Consider the following 18,673-nt stretch of genomic DNA (forward strand, 5'->3'; position numbering starts at 1 on the left):
TTCTTTCATTCCTTCCCCAGTTTACTCTTCCCACCCCCATGCCCAAGATCATATGTAGGTTTATTTTCTGGTAGCAGTAATTTAAAGGGTGTGAATTATAATACACAAGTTCTAAAAGTGAAAAAGTAGTGGATTCCTTCACCAGGTTCTCTCTGGGGCATGCTTGCAAGTTAGAAACTTGAGTTGACAAATTCTGCATCGAATGCGTATGGCTGTCACTGCCAACTGTATTGATGAGCAAAAACTGTTCTATGGCAGCTGAAGCCAGTAGGAAGATTAGCAACAAAGTACTTCAGGAGATTTGAGGTTCATTTAGACTACATTGATGTTCATAGGTATTGAGTAGAAAATCTCAGCACTAGTGTGCCTTGGCTGCATGCAGTGTATGTGTGACTGCAGATGTGTGTAAGGTCTGCTGGTAAGCTTATGCGTGAGCTATAAAGATGCTTCTTAGTCACTTCAAATATTACTTCACATGCTGCTTTGCAGAAAAATGTAGTGACTAACTTATGTTGTGATGTGTCACTGGTAATTTCAGACTTTAGTTGTGTTCATGTCATTTTTGCCACTGCCTTAAGGAGAACTTTCATATTACACTGCTAGAACTTGAGGGAGTTTTTCGTATTTGTTGACTGACTAGAGATTAATTCAGTTACTATTAATTTTAAGAAGATAATCAAACTCTAATTTTTTCATCTGTATGCTAATGAAAGATTCCTATCTTTCAGGAAAACTCATTGTCATTAAGAAAATCATAGCCTTATGTGCTGTGGCACTGTATTGTCATCAAAATGCAGATATTCTTTATATCATTGTGCCTTAGCTTTCAGCTATTCATGAATACTGATTTTTGATGGCGCTGTTTCAGATGTGCTCCACACAGGCTTCTTTGTGGGGTGAAGTCCCTGGAGAATGTAATGCCTTCATCTACTTAGCCAGTCAAACTATCATGGCAGGAAACATTAGCTTCTTAAACTTTGAGAACTCACACATACACTAAACTTGGTTGATCCAGCAGCCTCTGTGCTGACTGAGCTGAGGCAGCTCCTTATTTAAAAACAAAACCCAAGCACCTTTGAACCATATTTAATATCTCCTTGCTATAGAAATGCTGCTGCGGCTCTGCTAAAACTCAGTGCCTCTCTGCTAACATTTTCTACCATGCTCCGATTTTCTTGTGGAGCATCACTGTTGAGACATGGATGTTCAAAGAAACAGCAACCTTCAACTGTGCTACTTAGCAACTTTGTCCTTCCTGGCTGTAGAGTCAGCTTGAAGGAACATTAGGCTTTGACTCCAAGTGTTGGCTTTTTGATAATCCTTTATCTGACTCCCTCGCAGCACTCCATTCCTAGCTGCCTAGCCAATCTTGCTCAATTAAGAGTGTTTCCTTCCCCCCCCTTTTAAAACAGTGCTCTTCTTTTGCATTGCTTATTGCAGCATAGTTCTCAGGCAAATATCACTTTGAAATAATATTTGTAATTGCTTTGTATGTATAAACACGAGCACTCTCCTTAATAGAAGTGTTATTTCTATGACACAGGACAGCCTTTACACTATAACAAAAGGTTGCTGTCCCCCAAAAAAAATGCAGAGGCAATGCTTGCTTTCTTAGAACTCATTAAAAGTAATAAAACATGCAAAATAGTAAATTGCCAGTCATAAATATTACAAAGCCAACAATGTCATGACTGGGAGAAAACTAAGTATTATTAGTGCCAGTTTTAAGTGGAAGGGAGTCAAATAGAACTTCTGCCTCTCCAGCTTGAATGTATAGCCTATACTTAAGTCTTAAAATAAACACTATTTCTCTGTTTTTAAAAAGTCTGTTGTGTTTGGAACAGGCTTTGAGTTCCATTGTCCTCCTATTCAGGAGCAAAAAGGGGGTTTACACTTCTCTAAGATGCATGATTTTTGAGATTTATATGAAAGGCATTATGCAAAACTGCACTGTTAGGAGAAGCACGTGATGGAGAGAAACTACTGTGAAGGGAGGAACCTGCAATGCATTTTTGCTGCAGAAGTGTTGTTGATAAAACGCAATGAATTTTTAAGAGTAAATGTTATTTCATCTCCATAGGGACAAACATAGTCCCTTGCAAATTATAGCTAATAGAATACCAACTGCTTTAGGTAGTACATGACTGAGTTTTCCAGAATGGCTGACTGAGATACATTCACAATTAAAAGTCTACCTGACTTCCTCTCATCATTGGGATCTTCATGGCTTGCCTCCATTTCTTGTAAACTAGGCTAATATGCTTTTAATATGCTATGGAGTTTACATTCTTTCTTCCTGTTACTGGTTTTCAGTATGGGTTAGTACAATTCTCTCTCCATGTGCTCCTTTTGCATGAGGAACTTCAAAGCCTTGAAACCCATTATGCTAACCAACTTAGCTCTGTCACTCTCTCTACCCCTGCTGTGTTGCTTTAAACATGGCTGGCTGACTTGACAGTCGCCAGGAAAAAAGTTTCTTACTGGTTGCATCAATTTATGAGTTGGTGTCATTACTGCTGACTTTATCCTCTGGTCTCTTCCTGTTTTTCTTTACACTTCTATAGTAAAGTTCTGGTATGTAAAGGATGTGTAAAGGATGTGTTGGGGTGTGTGTGGATAAGGTAGAATATGGAAATAAAAATAAATTATTCAGCATGTTAAGAACAGCTGCTGGTAAGTACAGTTTGCTGTAGTCCAGATTAGAGGCAAATCTCAATATGGTCTTGCTAGGGGAAGGTACAGCTCCACCTGTGCCTTACTTTACTGCTGTTAAGTTCTGTTTGCTCTGTAGGCATGTTTAATGTAATCATGCTGCACAAGTTCAACCAATATGTTTGTTTTTAATCAGCATATTTCTTATCACCTGCAAAACATTCTTGCATAACCTTTTGTTTTACTGAAAGGGCATGTTTTTATTGGAAGAAAGGCCTGTAATGACCTTTATATGGACATGAAACCCCCTTCTAGGAAACATCACAACTTCTGTTTGACCTGAACTGAATTTTTCCTTCCATGGAAGCAATGTGCTAGATCTGTTTAAAGGCACTAAGAAAATAAGAGCAAGTGATTTCTGAGACTTTCTTCGTTAGGTTCAAGAGGAAGGGGGATCAATTTGACTGTAATATTAGTCAAATTGGTTTTGTGTGTTTATTTTTTATTTCAGGATTTCCCCGCCAGTAGTTTATGAACTGCAACTACTAGTGAAAAAGGCTTGCCTTCTGTCTTCCATATGAAGGGTTCTGAAAACGTACTGGTGTGATCTGTTCACAGAAACATTCACTGTCAAATATGTAGATCAGACTGCAGTCTCCTTTCATTGTCAGATAAATGTGGTTACCTCAGTAATGCATCTTTTTTTCTGTAAATTTTGTGCAACACAATGATAACTTATTTTAAATAAGTGCCTAATAGAATAGAAATGGAGAAGGCTAACAGACTTAATTGCCTAAAAGATCTGCTGTGTAATAAATTGGAATTTTAACATGTGCTTGGAGTGGTTTATTATTACTGTTGGTATCTGATATTACTGTTGTGGTTTATGCTTGCTTTCCTTTTTGGTATAGAGGGTAGTTATGATTTCATTATTTGATACTTAATTTGACTCTTCTAGTAAACAGATTAACTAATGAAATGCCTCTGTTCACTTAATAGCTAGAGATGATTGCCATGGAAAATCCTGCAGACTTGAAGAAGCAATTATATGTTGAATTTGAAGGAGAGCAAGGGGTAGATGAAGGAGGTGTTTCCAAAGAATTTTTTCAGCTGGTTGTGGAAGAAATCTTCAATCCAGATATTGGTATGTGTTCTAATAACTTGTTAATTTATCAGATTTTTCCCACAAAATATTGGACCAGATGATCTTTCCAAGGTCCTTTCCAACCTAGGCTGTTCTGTTTATGCAGTGCCTTTCTACATCTGCTGGTGCCTTTTTTTTTTTTCCTTTTTCCTGAAGCTCTCCAGGTTTCTTGGTGGTCATGAGTGTGCTTGACCCAGTGATACTCACTATATGTCATCTGCAGTCGTCCTCCGAAGGAATGATGATGAAAGGAATAACTGTGTATAGTCAGTGGAAGCTTGTTTAGATATGAATCAGTAGTATAGGGTTTCTTTGCAGGGTTCTTTTGTCCTCTCACCTGTTTTCTCACTTTGCTTTGTGATTAGCTTCTAGAATTAGTAATCAAACCAGAGGAAGAACTTCTGCAATAAAACCAGAGTAGGACTATGGTGAGTTTTTGAGTCATTTCCTCCCCTTCCACCAGCTTAAAATTTGATAGTCTCAAAAGACTAAAATGTGACGGTAGTGTCGAATTTGATTGTAGATATGAATTAAGAGGAATTTTGATGCATTGGAGCCAAAGTTTTAGATTGTTTTTTACAGTCACATTTCCATCTCATTCTTTTCCCTTGCTTCCTGCACCATTCTTCTATGCTTCTGTCTTTATACATACAAGGACATGCTGCTTGTAATATGCAGCTTGTCTGCTGCTCGAAGGTTAACATAATTGTAAAACTTTAAAATATTTTAGAATGGAAATGAGACCCGACATGTCCCTATACTAATTTCATAGTTTGTGAAATAGGATGTCACACTGTTGTTCCTGTAATGGCTTTCATTAAAGAAGCTCAGCTTCTTGGGGTCACTAGTTAATTTGGGTTCATTGCACTGTTTGTTAAAAAAAGAAAGCTGTTGGGTTTGGTTTTGTAGCTTAGAAAATCGATGAAGAAGCACAAAATTAATTTTGACCACGTTAAAAAAAGAAGTCCCCAGAGTTGGTAACACAGTCTGAACTTTGGCACTTGCCCTTCACTGTACACAAGAACATGCCAGTTCTTGTAACAAGTGATCCATAAGCAAGTCTTACTCACCCTGAAAGCTGCTGTTAAAAGAGATTTGGAATCTGAAATAGTAAGTTTAGTTGGAATAAATTACAGTATAGCAAAATAAGGAAGTCTTAGTTTTTTGAAGTTGTATTTCTAACACAAAATGCATTATAGACTTGAGTTTATCCAAACAGAAGTTGTGTGGAATGTCTATATTGAAATGCCCCCATTTAGAAACTGAAGTCTGATTCATCTAGATCTAGCCAGTGTACATACACTCCCTGCGTGTAAAGATGGGTAATACTTTTACTTAGTAATTTGAATACAGACTTAAAATGTAAAACATGCATACACATCTATGCACACTGTATTCATATCAACTTGGGCAGAAAAAAAATTTGCTTTTGACATAAACATGTAAAAGCAGAAAATGTAGCTTGCCTTCACAGTCTTTTCTTGTGTGCTTGTTACGATGCACTGCAGTGTAAGCTTACACACCATATACACCAAATGTGACTCTGGTAAAAATTTTATTTACTAGAGAAAGTGAAGGAAATTCTGTAAATGGGATTTAAAATGTCTGTCCTCTGACAGGGATGTGTGGAGTGATGTTTATTGCTGTAACAGTTTCTTTTGCTGATTTATATTTTCATATGAAATAATCTTAGTTTGACTTAAAGAAGGAATTCTAATGTTTTGTCTGAGTTGTGAACAAGTCGCCATGGTACAACAGAAGAAAGAATAATTTCATAGAAGATTCCTAGCAGGAATATGCAATTTTTTTCCCCTTATTGCAGCTTTAAATTTCTTGTGGTGTTTATTATGATTTTAATGTGTTGTAGCCTTAATTTCAGTCGATGAATAAAATACTGCATTTCACATTAAAGTATTTCTAGATGCAGGTCTGGGTAAACTGTTAGTCCTTCATTATTAGATAGTTACTGGAGTTTTGGTTTTGACTGTTTAACTCTCCTATCGCATTCTGGAAAGCACTAGTCATATTTTTTTTTGTGTACCAGTAATCAAAGGTTTCAGTCAACTCAGAAAATGGAATACAGACTTGAATTTAATGTTTCTTCTGTATATGCTCATGTTGCTCATCTCTGATTTCTATTTGCTAGTCTATTCTATTTGTTAGTCTGTTACTTGTTTGCTCTCCTATTAGTTGACCTTGTCCTAGTACCTTACTGAGATGAATAATCTTCACTTTGAAGGAATAGGCAGACTTTCAGAGTTTGCAGTTCATTTCCTTGCACTGAATGAGAATTCACTGTTGGCTGAAGCTGACAAACTGTTTTCAGTATTAGGACTGACTTTGTGGCTCCATTTGTATGGCTTTGTAATCAATTTGAACATTTCCATAGGTTGTAAGTGTAACTTCAAGAAATTACAAGATACATCTTTGTGGCATATGCAGTTCATGTTCTTTACCACGTGTCTAACTTCTGGTGTGTTGGGAAAAAGGAGCCTGGGCACTTTTCTGTAGGTTCTCCCTGGAAATCACAAGATTTAGCTGTACAAGCAACAAGTCACTGGGGTTATACTTGTCCAAAGTGGTCTCTCTCTCATCTTAATTCTATGGGGTTTGCATTTGTCTTCATTTAGTGTCTAGTCAGGTGAGCAATGGATTTTCTCTGGGACTCAGTAGTTTATAACCTGTTTTCATAAACAAGAGCTTGCTAAAGTTGAAAGGGTGAGGTGCTCTTTGACTTTTGCTTGACTGTGTAGTACTGTCTGCTTCTGCCAGCTGCTGACATCTGCCACTTCAGCTGTTTAAAGCCTTCTGTGAAAGTACTCAGCTTGTGAACTTGGCAGGAAATTGGTCACCTGAAATAGTGAGCTGAATCAGATGAAGGGATAGGGGAGCAAAGCATAAACCTCTCCATTTCAACATTGACAAGCTGTTAAAATCGCAGCCTCTCCTGTGAAACAGTCCCATTTGTTTTCCACGCAATTTACGATGCGTGTGACAGCTGCAAGAGTGGGCCTTGTCAAGTACCTTTAAATCAACAAAAGTCAATTTAACATTTAATGCTAAGATTGTATGTGATGGTTAATCCCTGCTCCACCACCACAGCTTCCAATTCAGCAGTGCGTAGTCTGTTCCTTTGCTGGAACTGGCCTGGAAAGGCTATCATTTTATGGTAATTGGGACTTCTTAAGAATCATTACATCTATATTCTTTTCTCACTGTTGCATGTTGACAGTGTAGGTGGTATATGTGCAACTGCAGTGGGGCATTGCAGGATGTTGTATCACAGGTTTCCTGCATATTTTCAGTGGTAATATAAATAAGGATATTTTGAGCAGCTCCAGTTACCATAAGGTAAGTGACTTCTCTTTGCTATGAAAGTCAGTACAATGTTAAGTTAAAACATGTTTTAGAGGCATTCTAATGCAAAGGAATTTATAGTGGTACATTTTACCTGTAATTTTTATTGAACTGTAACAATTGTTCAACATCATTTTTTTTACAGGGATGTTCACATATGATGAATCCACAAAACTGTTTTGGTTTAATCCGTCCTCTTTTGAAACGGAGGGTCAGTTTACACTGATTGGCATAGTGCTTGGTCTGGCTATTTACAATAACTGTATACTGGATGTACATTTTCCCATGGTTGTCTACAGGAAGCTAATGGGCAAAAAAGGAACTTTCCGTGATCTGGCAGACTCTCATCCTGTAAGTTCATTATATTCTTTGAGTTTATTAATGTATTTTCCCTGCAATAACTTAATTTAGATTTACATTAAGCACAAGATCACTGTCAAAAGTGGAAGTGAAATAAGCAGTGTGTGAAGAGTCTATTTTTGCTGAAATATTTTAAGTTCCCCTATTGCATCTGGTTTGGAGGAAACAGAATTGTCAAGTCAACAAACAGGACTGGGTATCAATAAAGCTTTGTTGTCTTTTGGTGTGGGTTTTTTGTTTTCTTTTACATACTGCTAAATTGCTTAGTATCACTAAGCACTGTTAAGCATAAATTATTTTTAATAGTATCTTTCCAAAGAGACTTCTAAAATTAGGCTGTTTATATCTATTTGTAGAAATGGATTTTTACAAAAAGTGGGAAAGCAACAATAGACATGCAGAGGTGTAATGCTCCTTTTAGTTTTTGTCTAGAGCAGAAACAGATGAGGCAGTTCTGGAATACCCCTACAGTTTGGGAGCAGTGATCAGCATCTATCTTCCCCTACCTCTCCCCAACCATTTGCCATACTAAAAAGCTAAGCTGTGGCATGCTTTAGTAGATAGATAGACCACAGGAGCAGACATGCAAGATGTTGTGGTCATGTTCCATCTTCACTTAAAGATCACTAGCAGTTTTTTCTCATACTTGATAATGAGTTAATACTTCATTTGATTTCAAAGGGTGGGATATTTCCCTTTTCACATGGAGTTATGCAAGACCTTCAGTTACTCAGAGTAAATTGCACTGATAAAAATAGCTTGCTTTTGGTTTAGTCAGGAAATGAGGTGTGTAATCAAAAAACTATATCCAGTCTGCTTTGGATAGTTGTATACAACAGCAGGGCAGCTTTTGACTACTTCCTCTGTAAAATGACACTGAGAAGCAATGTTCCCAGTTTCCTGTAATTTTTATTACATGCCTCAGAGGTTTTTGATGGAAAACCTGGATTTATTTCCATGGAGCAAGGCAGTTGAGGCATTTAATTTTTCTCCCCTACTCTTAAGGTTTTTTTCTCTGACACCTATGGACACTACCAGTGGTTCCAAGTTGAGTCATTTTACAATGCAAGATATTTTTAAAGGTTCTGTGAAAGAAACAAAAGGATGCAGATAGTGAGAGGATGAGGCTTACATGTAAACTTCAAATAATTAAAAAATTGAAAATTTATTGCTTCTACTTCATTATAAAAATATAGTTGTGTTCAATTGTTGCTTTTACTTTTGCTTTGCATTCCTGACTCCTGCACCTCTGTCTCAGCCAAACAATTGTTCCTCTTCTGCGTAGTCTTCGGTTTCCAAGCGGGTCTTGGACTTTTCCTAAGGCATAGCAGGGAGGGAGGCCAGTTGCTCTTTGAACAGAGCAAACTATTCTGGGCAATTTCAGATTCCACTTGGCAGATTCTGATCTAACTCAGGAAATTTTTATTCTTTTTTGGGGGGTTGGGGAGGGGCAAGATGTGCTTGTGTATCAGTGTTTTCTTACTTTCCTCACTCCCCTATCTGTATTGCTTCAAGATTACTTCACAGTTTCCCTTGAGCAGGAGATAGAATCCTGCTGTATGAATTTTATTTGATATAAAATCGCAGAATGGCAAGAGTTGGAAGGCACCTCTGGGGCATTGGATTAGATGATCCCCCAGCTAAAGCAGCCTCACCTAGACCAGGTTGTACAGGATTGTGTCCAGGCAGGCTTTGAAAGTCTCCAGAGAAAGACTTCACAATCTCTGGCACCCTCAAAGTAAAGAAGTTTCTCTTTGTGTTGAGGTTGAACTCCCTGAATTCTGATTTGTGCCCATTGGCCCTTTTCCCATCACTGGGCACGACTGAAAAGAGACTGGTCCCATCTTCTTGAAACTTGCCCTTTAAGTATTGAGAAGATCCCCTCTCAGTCTTCTCCAGATGAAAAGGCCCCAGGTGTCTCAGGCTTTCTTCATGAGAGAGATGCTTCATCTTTGTAGCTCTCTGACTTTTGCTGGTAGTTCCCTGTACCCCTTGAGCTGGGGGGCCCAGAACTAGACACAATACTCCAGATGTGGCCTCATTAGAGCAGAGGGGAAGGAGAACCTCCCTAAACCTGCTGACCACATTCTTCGTTGTGGACTGCTGGCTCATGGTGAACTTGCTGTCCACCAGGACTCCCAGGTCCTTCTTGGTAGAGCCACTTTCCATCAGGTCAGTCCCTAACCTGTGCTGGTGCATGAGGCTATTCCTCCCCAGGTGGAGGACTCTACCTTTGCCTTTGTTGAACTTCATTAGATTCCTCTGCACCAAGCTCTGCAGTCTGTTCAGCTCCCAATGGCATCACAGCTTTCTGGTGTCTGTCACTCCTCCTGGTTTTGTATCATCAGCAAGCTTTCTGAGGGTACATCCCATCCCTTAATCCAGAAGATGCTGAACAAAACGGGAAGCAGTACTAACCCCTGGGTAACACCACTAGCTACAGGCCTCCAGCTAGACTGCTGGCCACAACCCTTTGAGTGCTGATTTTCAGCCATTCTCAATCCACCTTACTGTTCTTTGATCTAACCCACACTTCCTAAGCTTACCCATAAGAGTGTGTCAAAAGCCTTGCTGAAATTGAGGTAGGCAAATCCACTGCTCTCCCCTCATGTACTGAGCTAGTCATGCCATCATAGAAGGCTATCAGATTGGTCAAGCATGATTTCCCTTTTAGAATCCATACTGACTGCACCTGATAACATTCTTTTTCTCCACATGCTTAGAGATGACTTCCAGAACAAGGTGTTCTGTCACCTTTACAAGCCTCACCTCCATCCCTGTAATTTCTCAGGTCCTCCTTGCCCTTTTTGAAAACTGGAGTGACATTTGCTTTTCTCCTGTCCTCTAGCACCTCTCTTTCAGAATAGAATAGAATTAACCAGGTTGGAAGAGACCTTTGAGATCAAGTCCAACCTATCATCCAGCACTATCTAATCAACTAAACCATAGCACCAAGCACCCCCTCAAGTCTCTTCCTAAACACCTCCAATGATGGTGACTCTACAACCTCCCTGGGCAGACCATTCCAATGGCCAATCTCTCTTTCTATGAAGAACTTCTTCCTAACATCCAGCCTAAACCTCCACTGGTGCAGCTTGAGACTGTGTCCTCTTGTTCTGTTGGTGGTTGCCTGGGAGAAGAGGCCAACCCCCACCTGGCTACAACCTCCCTTCAGGTAGCTGTAGACAGCAATATGATCTGCCCTGAGCCTTCTCTTCTCCAGGCTAAGCAACCCCAGCTCCCTCAGCCTCTCCTCATAGGGCTTGTGCTCCAAACCCCTCCCCAGCTTTGTTGCCCTTCTCTGGACACGTTCCAGCAACTCAAAATTTTTCCTAAACTGAGGGGCCCACAACTGGACACAGGACTCAAGGTGTGGGCTAACCAGTGCTGAATCCAGGGACAGAATGATCTCCCTGCTCCTGCTGGCCACACTGTTCCTGATACAGGCCAGGATGCCATTGGCCTTCTTGGCCACCTGGGCATGCTGCTGGCTCATGTTCAGCCTATCAACCAGTACCCCCAGGTCCATTTCTGCCTGGCCGCTCTCCAGCCACTCTGACCCCAGCCTGTAGCACTGCATGGGGTGGTTGTGCCCAATGTGTAGAACCCGGCACTTGGATGTGTTAAATCTCATGCTGTTGGACTCTGCCCATCTGTCCAGCCTGTCATAGTTCCTCTGCAGCACTCTCCTACACTCTAACAGATCAACACCTGTGTGAGAGACTAAAGCTTGCCTCTCATGTGACTCAACAAAGATGAAATCACCTTTGCTGCTTGCCCAGACAATAGCTGATGTGTATTGGGCAGAGCCACTGGGAGGACTCTTGGGAAGATGCAAAGATAACATTGCTCACTGGACCACAGCTGGTCTGACAACAATGGACTGAGGCCACCCTTGGGAATATGCATAAGACAAGACCCATCAGGTACCCCAGAAAGGGAGGATGGTGAGACAATGGATTCACCACCTGGCCCCTGATTTCCTGAGGGACAATACTTGGACACATACCTAAGGACTAAAAACTGTATAAAAGACTTGAGCAACTAATGGCTCAAGAGAAGAAAAACACAGATGAAGAACAACAACACAGGAGAAGGACAATGCTGCTGAGAAGGAAAAGCCTGGGGCAATGCTGCTCTGAAGAAAAACAAAGAAAAATGACAGAGGCATCACCATGAAGCCTGGAGGAAGCAGAACCCTCTCTCCATGTCCTAAGTTCTGCCTGTTGCAACTCATGGAGCTGAAGAGGCTGCCCAGAGGACCACATCTCTTCTACAGCCAAAGCCTCAGCACCCTTCCTCTACAGACCCAGTATCTCCTGCAGCACCTTTCCTCCACAGACTCAAACTGTCTTGGGTGGGTGATGGGTGTGGTAAAATAATTCCTTTCTTCTTCTCTCTCCCCTCTCCTCTCTCCTCTCTATTTTCTCTCTCCCCTTCTGATCCATCCACTTTATTTATGTAATAAATAGCCTCACTGTTGATATTTTGGCTTTGTTTGTGCCTCTTATTTCACAACACGGGAATATTCAAAAGAACTGAGTCTCTTTCCCTCTCTGGACCGAGGCAACGTGCCCCCCAGCTTGGTGTCATCTGCAAACTTGATGGACTCAATACCCTCATCCAGATCATCAATAAAGATAGTAAAGAGCATGGGGCCCCACACTAATCCCTGGGGGAACCCACTAGTGACTGGCTGCCAGCTGGATGTGGCACCATTCACCACCACTCTCTGGGCTCAGCCCTCCAGCCAGTTCCTAATCCAGTGCAGAGTGCTGCTGCCCAAGCCATGAGCTGACAGCTTGGCCAGGAGTTTGCTGTGGGGGATGGTATTTTTGTCCATGATCTTTCAAAAGTGATGGAGAATGGCCTAGCAGTAACATCAGCCAGCTACTACACCAGCTGTAGGTACATACTGCCAGGGCCCATGAATTTGTGTCTAGCTTGCCCACATGATCTCTAACCCTTGACCAAGGGAGAGTCGTCCTTCCTCCAGTTTTTCTCTTACCTCCAGAGGCTGGAGTTCATGAGGGCTGGTTTTCACAGTAAAGACTGAAGCACAGAAGGCAACTCTGCCTTCTTCCTATCTTCCATCACCAGGGCACCCATCCATATTTTCTCCAGTCTTCCTGTTCCTATTGATGTGCTTGAAAAAGCCCTTCGTGTTGTCTTCTACATCCTTTGCTAGGTTTAATTCCAAGAGGGTGTTACCCTTTCTCATAGTATCCCTACATACTTGCTATGTTTCTATATGCTACCAAGTGGCCACTCCTTTTTTCCACCTGCTGTAAACTTCTTTCTTCCACCTGAGTTTTTCCAGAAGCTCCTTGCTCATCTATGCAGATCTCCTCCCTCCTTTGCTGAATTGCTTAGTCCTAGGGACATACCAGTCTTGATCTTGTAGTAAGTGGTGTTTGAATATTAACCAGCTCTCTTGGACCCCCTTCCTTCTAGACTCTTAATCCATGGGATTCCTGCATGCAGGTCTCTAAAGAGGTCAAAGTTAGCTCTTCAATACAGTGTTTCCTCTGGTTTTAGCATATTATGTATGTTGAACTACCAAGTGTAAAATGCTCAAAATGCCAGAAGTAAATGCAGTTTCAAAAGAGCTAAAAGAGGAAGAAGTAATCAGTTGCTCTTTATGCTGTGGGTCTGGCCATTGTGTTTAGGAAGTTTCCTGGGTACTGATAGGCTCTTCTGAGGGAGTTATCACTCACTGCTATGTCTCATTTGTTTGGTTTTTTTCCTTCTTTCTTTAACATCTGCAACTGAGATTAATACACCTTTGTTTGAACTGTTAGGGGAGATCTTAGATGATGTGTCACACAATGTAATAACCCTTTATAAATCATATCATTTCATGTCTTCTGGTATTGGTCATAGAATCATAGAATCAATAAGGTTGGAAGAGACCTCAAAGATCAAGTTCAACCTGTCACCCAAGACCTCATGACTACTAAACCATGGCACCAACTGCCACATCCAGTCCCCTCTTGAACACCTCCAGGGATGGTGACTCCACCACCTCACTGGGCAGCCCATTCCAACGGCTAACAACTTTCTCTGTGAAGAACTTTCTCCTCACCTCGAGCCTAAACTTCCCCTGGCATAGCTTGAGACTGTGTTCCTCTTCTTCTGGTGCTGGTTGCCTGGGAGAAGAGACCAACCCTCTCCTATCTACAACCACCCTTCAGGTAGTTGTAGACAGCAATAAGGTCTGCCCTGAGCCTCCTCTTCTCCAGGCTAAACAATGGTGTGGTAGGTTGAGAGAGTGCCCAGCTCTCCCTCCCCCCAGAGCAAGAAACCACAGCTAACTCAGTCGGAGAAGCAAGCTGTATTTACAAGCATATATGGAATGCAGGTTATATATAACACAGTGTATATGCAGTGTTTTACAATATATATAGAGAAATATACAACAAAGAAAAATAACACAACAAAATTCCCTCCTCGAGGAGGGTTTCCCTCCCTGTAACCCCCTCTCTCCCCCCCCACCTCCCTTTTTTCCCAAAAAGGGGTTAGAGAGAGAGAGAAAGGCAGTTATTAAGGAAAAGAGATGTTATTGGGCTTCAAAAGCACATGCAGGCATTAATTTTGCTTATCTCAAGGTCAGCTCCGCTTAGTTTGCTGAGAAGCAGGCAGGCAGAGAAGCAGAACAGGCTGGCATGGCAGAACAGGCTGAAACTACAAAAAATTCCAACTGCCCTGAAACTTAAAGTTGCATTCTGCCCATCTACCAATGAAATTCATTTAGAATATCAGAGTGTTTTCATTCTGGTACCAAAACATTCAGCCAGAGTGTTCCCAACACTGTCTCTCTCTTAAAGGCACAGCCTCAAACGGTCACAAATGGTCAGTGAAATCTATCAAAACTGATATGACAGACATGTATTTCTTACTCCATTAGGTTCTTTACCAAAGTTTGAGAGACTTACTGGAGTATGAAGGAAGCGTGGAAGATGATATGATGATAACGTTTCAAATATCTCATACGGATCTCTTTGGCAATCCAATGATGCATGACTTAAAGGAAAATGGTGACAAAATTCCTATTACGAATGAAAACAGAAAGGTATGCTCAAGTTTTTTAATGTAATCTGCAGTTTTTAGTTATTCTATATAGCACTTTATGAAAGTTAGTTCTTGCTTATAATTGCCATAACATGGTATCGTTGTAAGCAGAAGAGGCTTCAGTTTTAAACGAAGCATTGATGCGTACATACTTAGCAGCTGGGTGTGATGTTCCAGCTGTCTGAGAAATATTTGAGACTTGCCCTTTATTGTTGCTGTGTAGAAGCTGAGCCTAGAAAAATCTGTGTAGAATTACAGAATTAACGTGCATTTTGGGGTCGTGTATTTGTGGCAGGTACTTCAAGTGGCAAGTGTCAAAGTACTAAGGCTTTGTGGGGGATTGTTTCCTTACAGGAATTTGTCAATCTGTACGCTGACTACATACTCAATAAGTCAGTAGAAAAGCAGTTCAAGGCCTTTCGGAGAGGATTCCACATGGTGACCAATGAATCTCCTTTGAAATATTTATTTAGACCAGAGGAAATTGAATTACTTATTTGTGGAAGTAGGGTAAGAATCCTGAATGTACCCCAGAAAATGGAGCTTTTTGATCCTAAGTATATATAATTTAATTAGTGGTCTTTAAAAAAAAAATTCCATCTTCTTACAGAATTTAGATTTTCAAGCACTAGAAGAAACTACAGAATACGATGGTGGCTATACAAGAGACTCTCTTATTATTAGGTAATTTCTTTTCCAATTTCTGAAAGATAAAAAACACTTTACATTCCTGTTTCTTCATCATGAGTTTTGTACTGTAAAACTGGGGGACTGGGGAGGTTAAGTACTGGGGATGTGAGTTCACTGTACTCAACTACTGTCACTAGAGAAGAGCAGATAATGTAATTACTGTCTTTAGCTTCCAGTGAACTTTGGTTAAGCTTACAGGATGCCTTTTTTCCTGGGCTTTTTCTTTCTCTTTAACCATATGGTTAATTTATCTCTGGTATAAACAGGGCTGTTTCAGTAAATTACCACTGCTCTGCTGTTTTTAACCAACAAAAAAAGCCCCAGCAAGCAAACCACCAAACACTGACTTGATTGAATTGGTTGGGTAGAGTTTTCTCTGATTCAGAATCAGGTAAATTCAGTGTTTTTAACGTTCTTACCTTCTTGTCCCTTTTGATTAGAGAACACTGAGCACAAGGATCAGAGAAGTATCCTCTAGACTTTTTGCTAACAGCTTAGGGAGTTCCTGCTAGGGTAGAAAGTGTTTGACAGCACCTTCATTTCTTTGCTGTAGTGTGTAAGCAGGTGGTAGAAATGCAGTGTAGTGAAACCAGTAATCCCTTAGGAAATAGCAATGGTAAAACAGAGGAAGAACACTGCAGATGACTTGTCAGCCAAATTAACATTTGGAAACAGTTAAACTGCAGTGTGTAATATTTCTGATTGGTAAATACATTACTCTTAGTTTTAGTTTGCAAATGCAGCTTGTAAAGTTGATGCTAAGACTGATTAGAATTACCTTGGAGGTTCAGTTACTTTTGAAAGCCTTATTTAAACCAAAGAAAATTTTCCGCTTACTGACTTTTTGATTTCTTCCTTCATAGGGAATTCTGGGAAATAGTGCATTCATTTACAGATGAACAGAAAAGACTATTCTTACAGTTTACAACAGGCACAGACAGAGCCCCAGTGGGAGGACTTGGAAAGTTAAAGATGATCATAGCCAAAAATGGCCCAGATACGGAAAGGTAAAAGGAGAAGTTAAACGCAGACAACAAAACCAAACCGCTTTTGCTTTTTGTTTATAATCAGAAGCAAATTCTGTGCTTTTCATTTGTTAACCTAGTTAAATCTGGAAGTTGAATCTTTAAGCAAGGTGGTTTCTCTTTACTGTCATTATTTTGGATTTGTGAAACCACCATGTATTTCTGTGCTTGTGCTGCATGTTCTCAGATCTAAGTTGTCTTTTTTTATTTGTTTGTTTTTCCCACAGGTTACCTACATCTCACACATGCTTTAATGTACTTTTGCTCCCGGAGTACTCCAGCAAAGAAAAGCTTAAAGAAAGATTATTGAAGGCCATCACATATGCCAAAGGATTTGGCATGCTGTAATAAATATAACAAAAGGGATTTTAAAAATGATGGTGATGTCCCTGTCCAAAAAGGCCATAAGATAGTGAGCTACAGTAGTCACCTGTGTTTGTGCCTCCCTTCTTTACTGGGGACATTGGGCTGGAACAGCAGATTTCAGCTGCTTATATGAACAAAATCTTTATTTTTTTTTCTTTTAGCGTGAAAGTGTTACATATTCTTTCACTTGTATGTACAGAGAGGTTTTCCTGAATATTTATTTTAAGGGTTAAATCACTTTTGCTTGTGTTTATTACTGCTTGAAGTTGAGCCTTTTTGAGTATTTACAAGAAAACAAACTGTACTCTCCCGAGGAAAATATTGCCATCATTTGTAGACCATGTAACCTTCAAGTATGTGCTATATTTTTGTCCCTGTATCTAATCAAATCAAGAACTGTACTTTTTGAAGAGTTTGCTTTTGAAACTTGAAGTCTTGGAAAACAGTGTGATGCAATTACTGCTGTTCTAGCCCCCAAAGAGTTTCTGTGCAAAATCTTAAGAATCAATAAAGATGGAAGGGAGAACTTGGAATGTTAAATTGCAGCCTTGAGAACTTTACTTTAGTCACAGCACAACAATTAAAATTCATTTCACTATATGTTGTCTTCACATGTCTTGTAATAAACTGTGTTTTTAATTAGGAAACATTTCTTAGCATATGAAAGGGTAGAAATTTTAGTTACTCTTTTAAAAAAGTTTACTGGGGAAAGTGCATTTTCAACTGAACAGCTTTAGAGTAAGGAGTGAAGGTAGGAAGTTTTTGCTATATTATAGACAAAGCATGTGGAAGTGCACTTAAAATGAAGTTTTATTCTTAATTGCCTATTATGTTGACATTTTAAATAGACAATCCAAAGTCTTCCCTACATGTTATGTCATCGCTATTTATTTAATGAATTGTTGTTCCTTCTTATCAAGGCACATGATCAGTGTTGCAACATAATCTAAAGGGACAGCTACTGTATTTTAATCTCATCTAACAATAAGCAAAATTGAACCATATTAAATATAAGGCCTACTTCATGTTGTACACTTCCAACCATTAAATAAACTGGTAGAAAGTAAGTACTAAGGTTATATTCATCTAATACATAAAGTATTCCATAGGATTTTTAATTTAACTCTACAAATCATATCAGAAATAAATCCTTTACCTTTCGTAGTCTGTGTTTAATGTTAATTTCTCCTGTTGCAATAGACGATAAAGGGATTATGCGTTCTTAAGCGAAGCCTTAACTGGCATATCTCTTTAACAATGCAAGCTGCAGCAGATGTGCAGAGCTGAGCTTGTGCCTTGACAGTTGCTGTAACTGACTACTATCAATCCAACCCATGACTGTGTGGAATTGGCATGACAAGGCCTAGTTTTTAAATCATTGGGAAAAGAAAAGATGTCTTTCAGGACTATTCTAAAAAAATTCTTTCTAGTAATAGAAACAGACAACTGCTATGTAACTGTGATGCTGAATAAAAACGGTGACTTTTTTTCACTATGTTTCAGTGAAAAAGCAAACAAGTTACTTCCTTACTTGGATAAATTGGATATTAAATTGTTTGAATAGAAAACATTGTACTACAGTGTAATTTGAGGGTTACAGGTATGTAAAACTCTCCAGGAGTGAAATGTAGTGCTGTGGAGTCCAACGATGCTCTGCTTCCCTCTCAAATCCAAGCCAATGCATGATGGACTGAAACTTTTTTGGATGAGGTGGTGGTGGCTGTCTTTTGGTCTTTGATTTTTGAGGTGACACTTAGGGCACACATTCTTGAATGTTCACTTCCTTGCCTGTGCTTGAAGAGGAAAAGACAAGATACCCTACCTCTCAGCAGGGCAGCTGACAGCAGTGCTGGTTGATTCCTTCAGCTGTGGGGCGTCTTTTACCCTAGGTGACAAGAACAAGGTTTGCTGAGTGCCTTGAGGTGTTCCATTGCAAGTGTGAGCTACATCCTGATACCGCTGTGTGGTATGTACTACTTCAGTACTCTAATACTCTTTAGCTGTATCC

The 18,673-nt window shown here is 39.9% G+C and overlaps 1 protein-coding gene across 5 annotated transcripts in view; it reads left to right on the plus strand.

Annotated features, from left to right (window-relative positions):
- UBE3A (ubiquitin protein ligase E3A) overlaps positions 1-17,205 on the plus strand; it is a 57,163-nt gene extending 39,958 nt beyond the window's left edge. For all 5 annotated transcript variants that reach the window (XM_054164496.1, XM_054164500.1, XM_054164497.1 and 2 more), the window contains 7 exons: positions 3,652-3,796; positions 7,299-7,504; positions 14,421-14,585; positions 14,939-15,094; positions 15,195-15,268; positions 16,138-16,281; positions 16,527-17,205. In XM_054164496.1, coding sequence (XP_054020471.1) covers positions 3,652-3,796; positions 7,299-7,504; positions 14,421-14,585; positions 14,939-15,094; positions 15,195-15,268; positions 16,138-16,281; positions 16,527-16,647 — 1,011 coding nt within the window. In that variant the 3' untranslated portion in view covers positions 16,648-17,205. The remainder of the gene's footprint in view (positions 1-3,651; positions 3,797-7,298; positions 7,505-14,420; positions 14,586-14,938; positions 15,095-15,194; positions 15,269-16,137; positions 16,282-16,526) is intronic.
- The last annotated feature ends 1,468 nt before the right edge of the window (positions 17,206-18,673 follow it).

This window comes from Dryobates pubescens, chromosome 10 (genome assembly GCF_014839835.1).
Source record: "Dryobates pubescens isolate bDryPub1 chromosome 10, bDryPub1.pri, whole genome shotgun sequence".
Lineage (NCBI taxonomy): Eukaryota > Metazoa > Chordata > Aves > Piciformes > Picidae > Dryobates > Dryobates pubescens.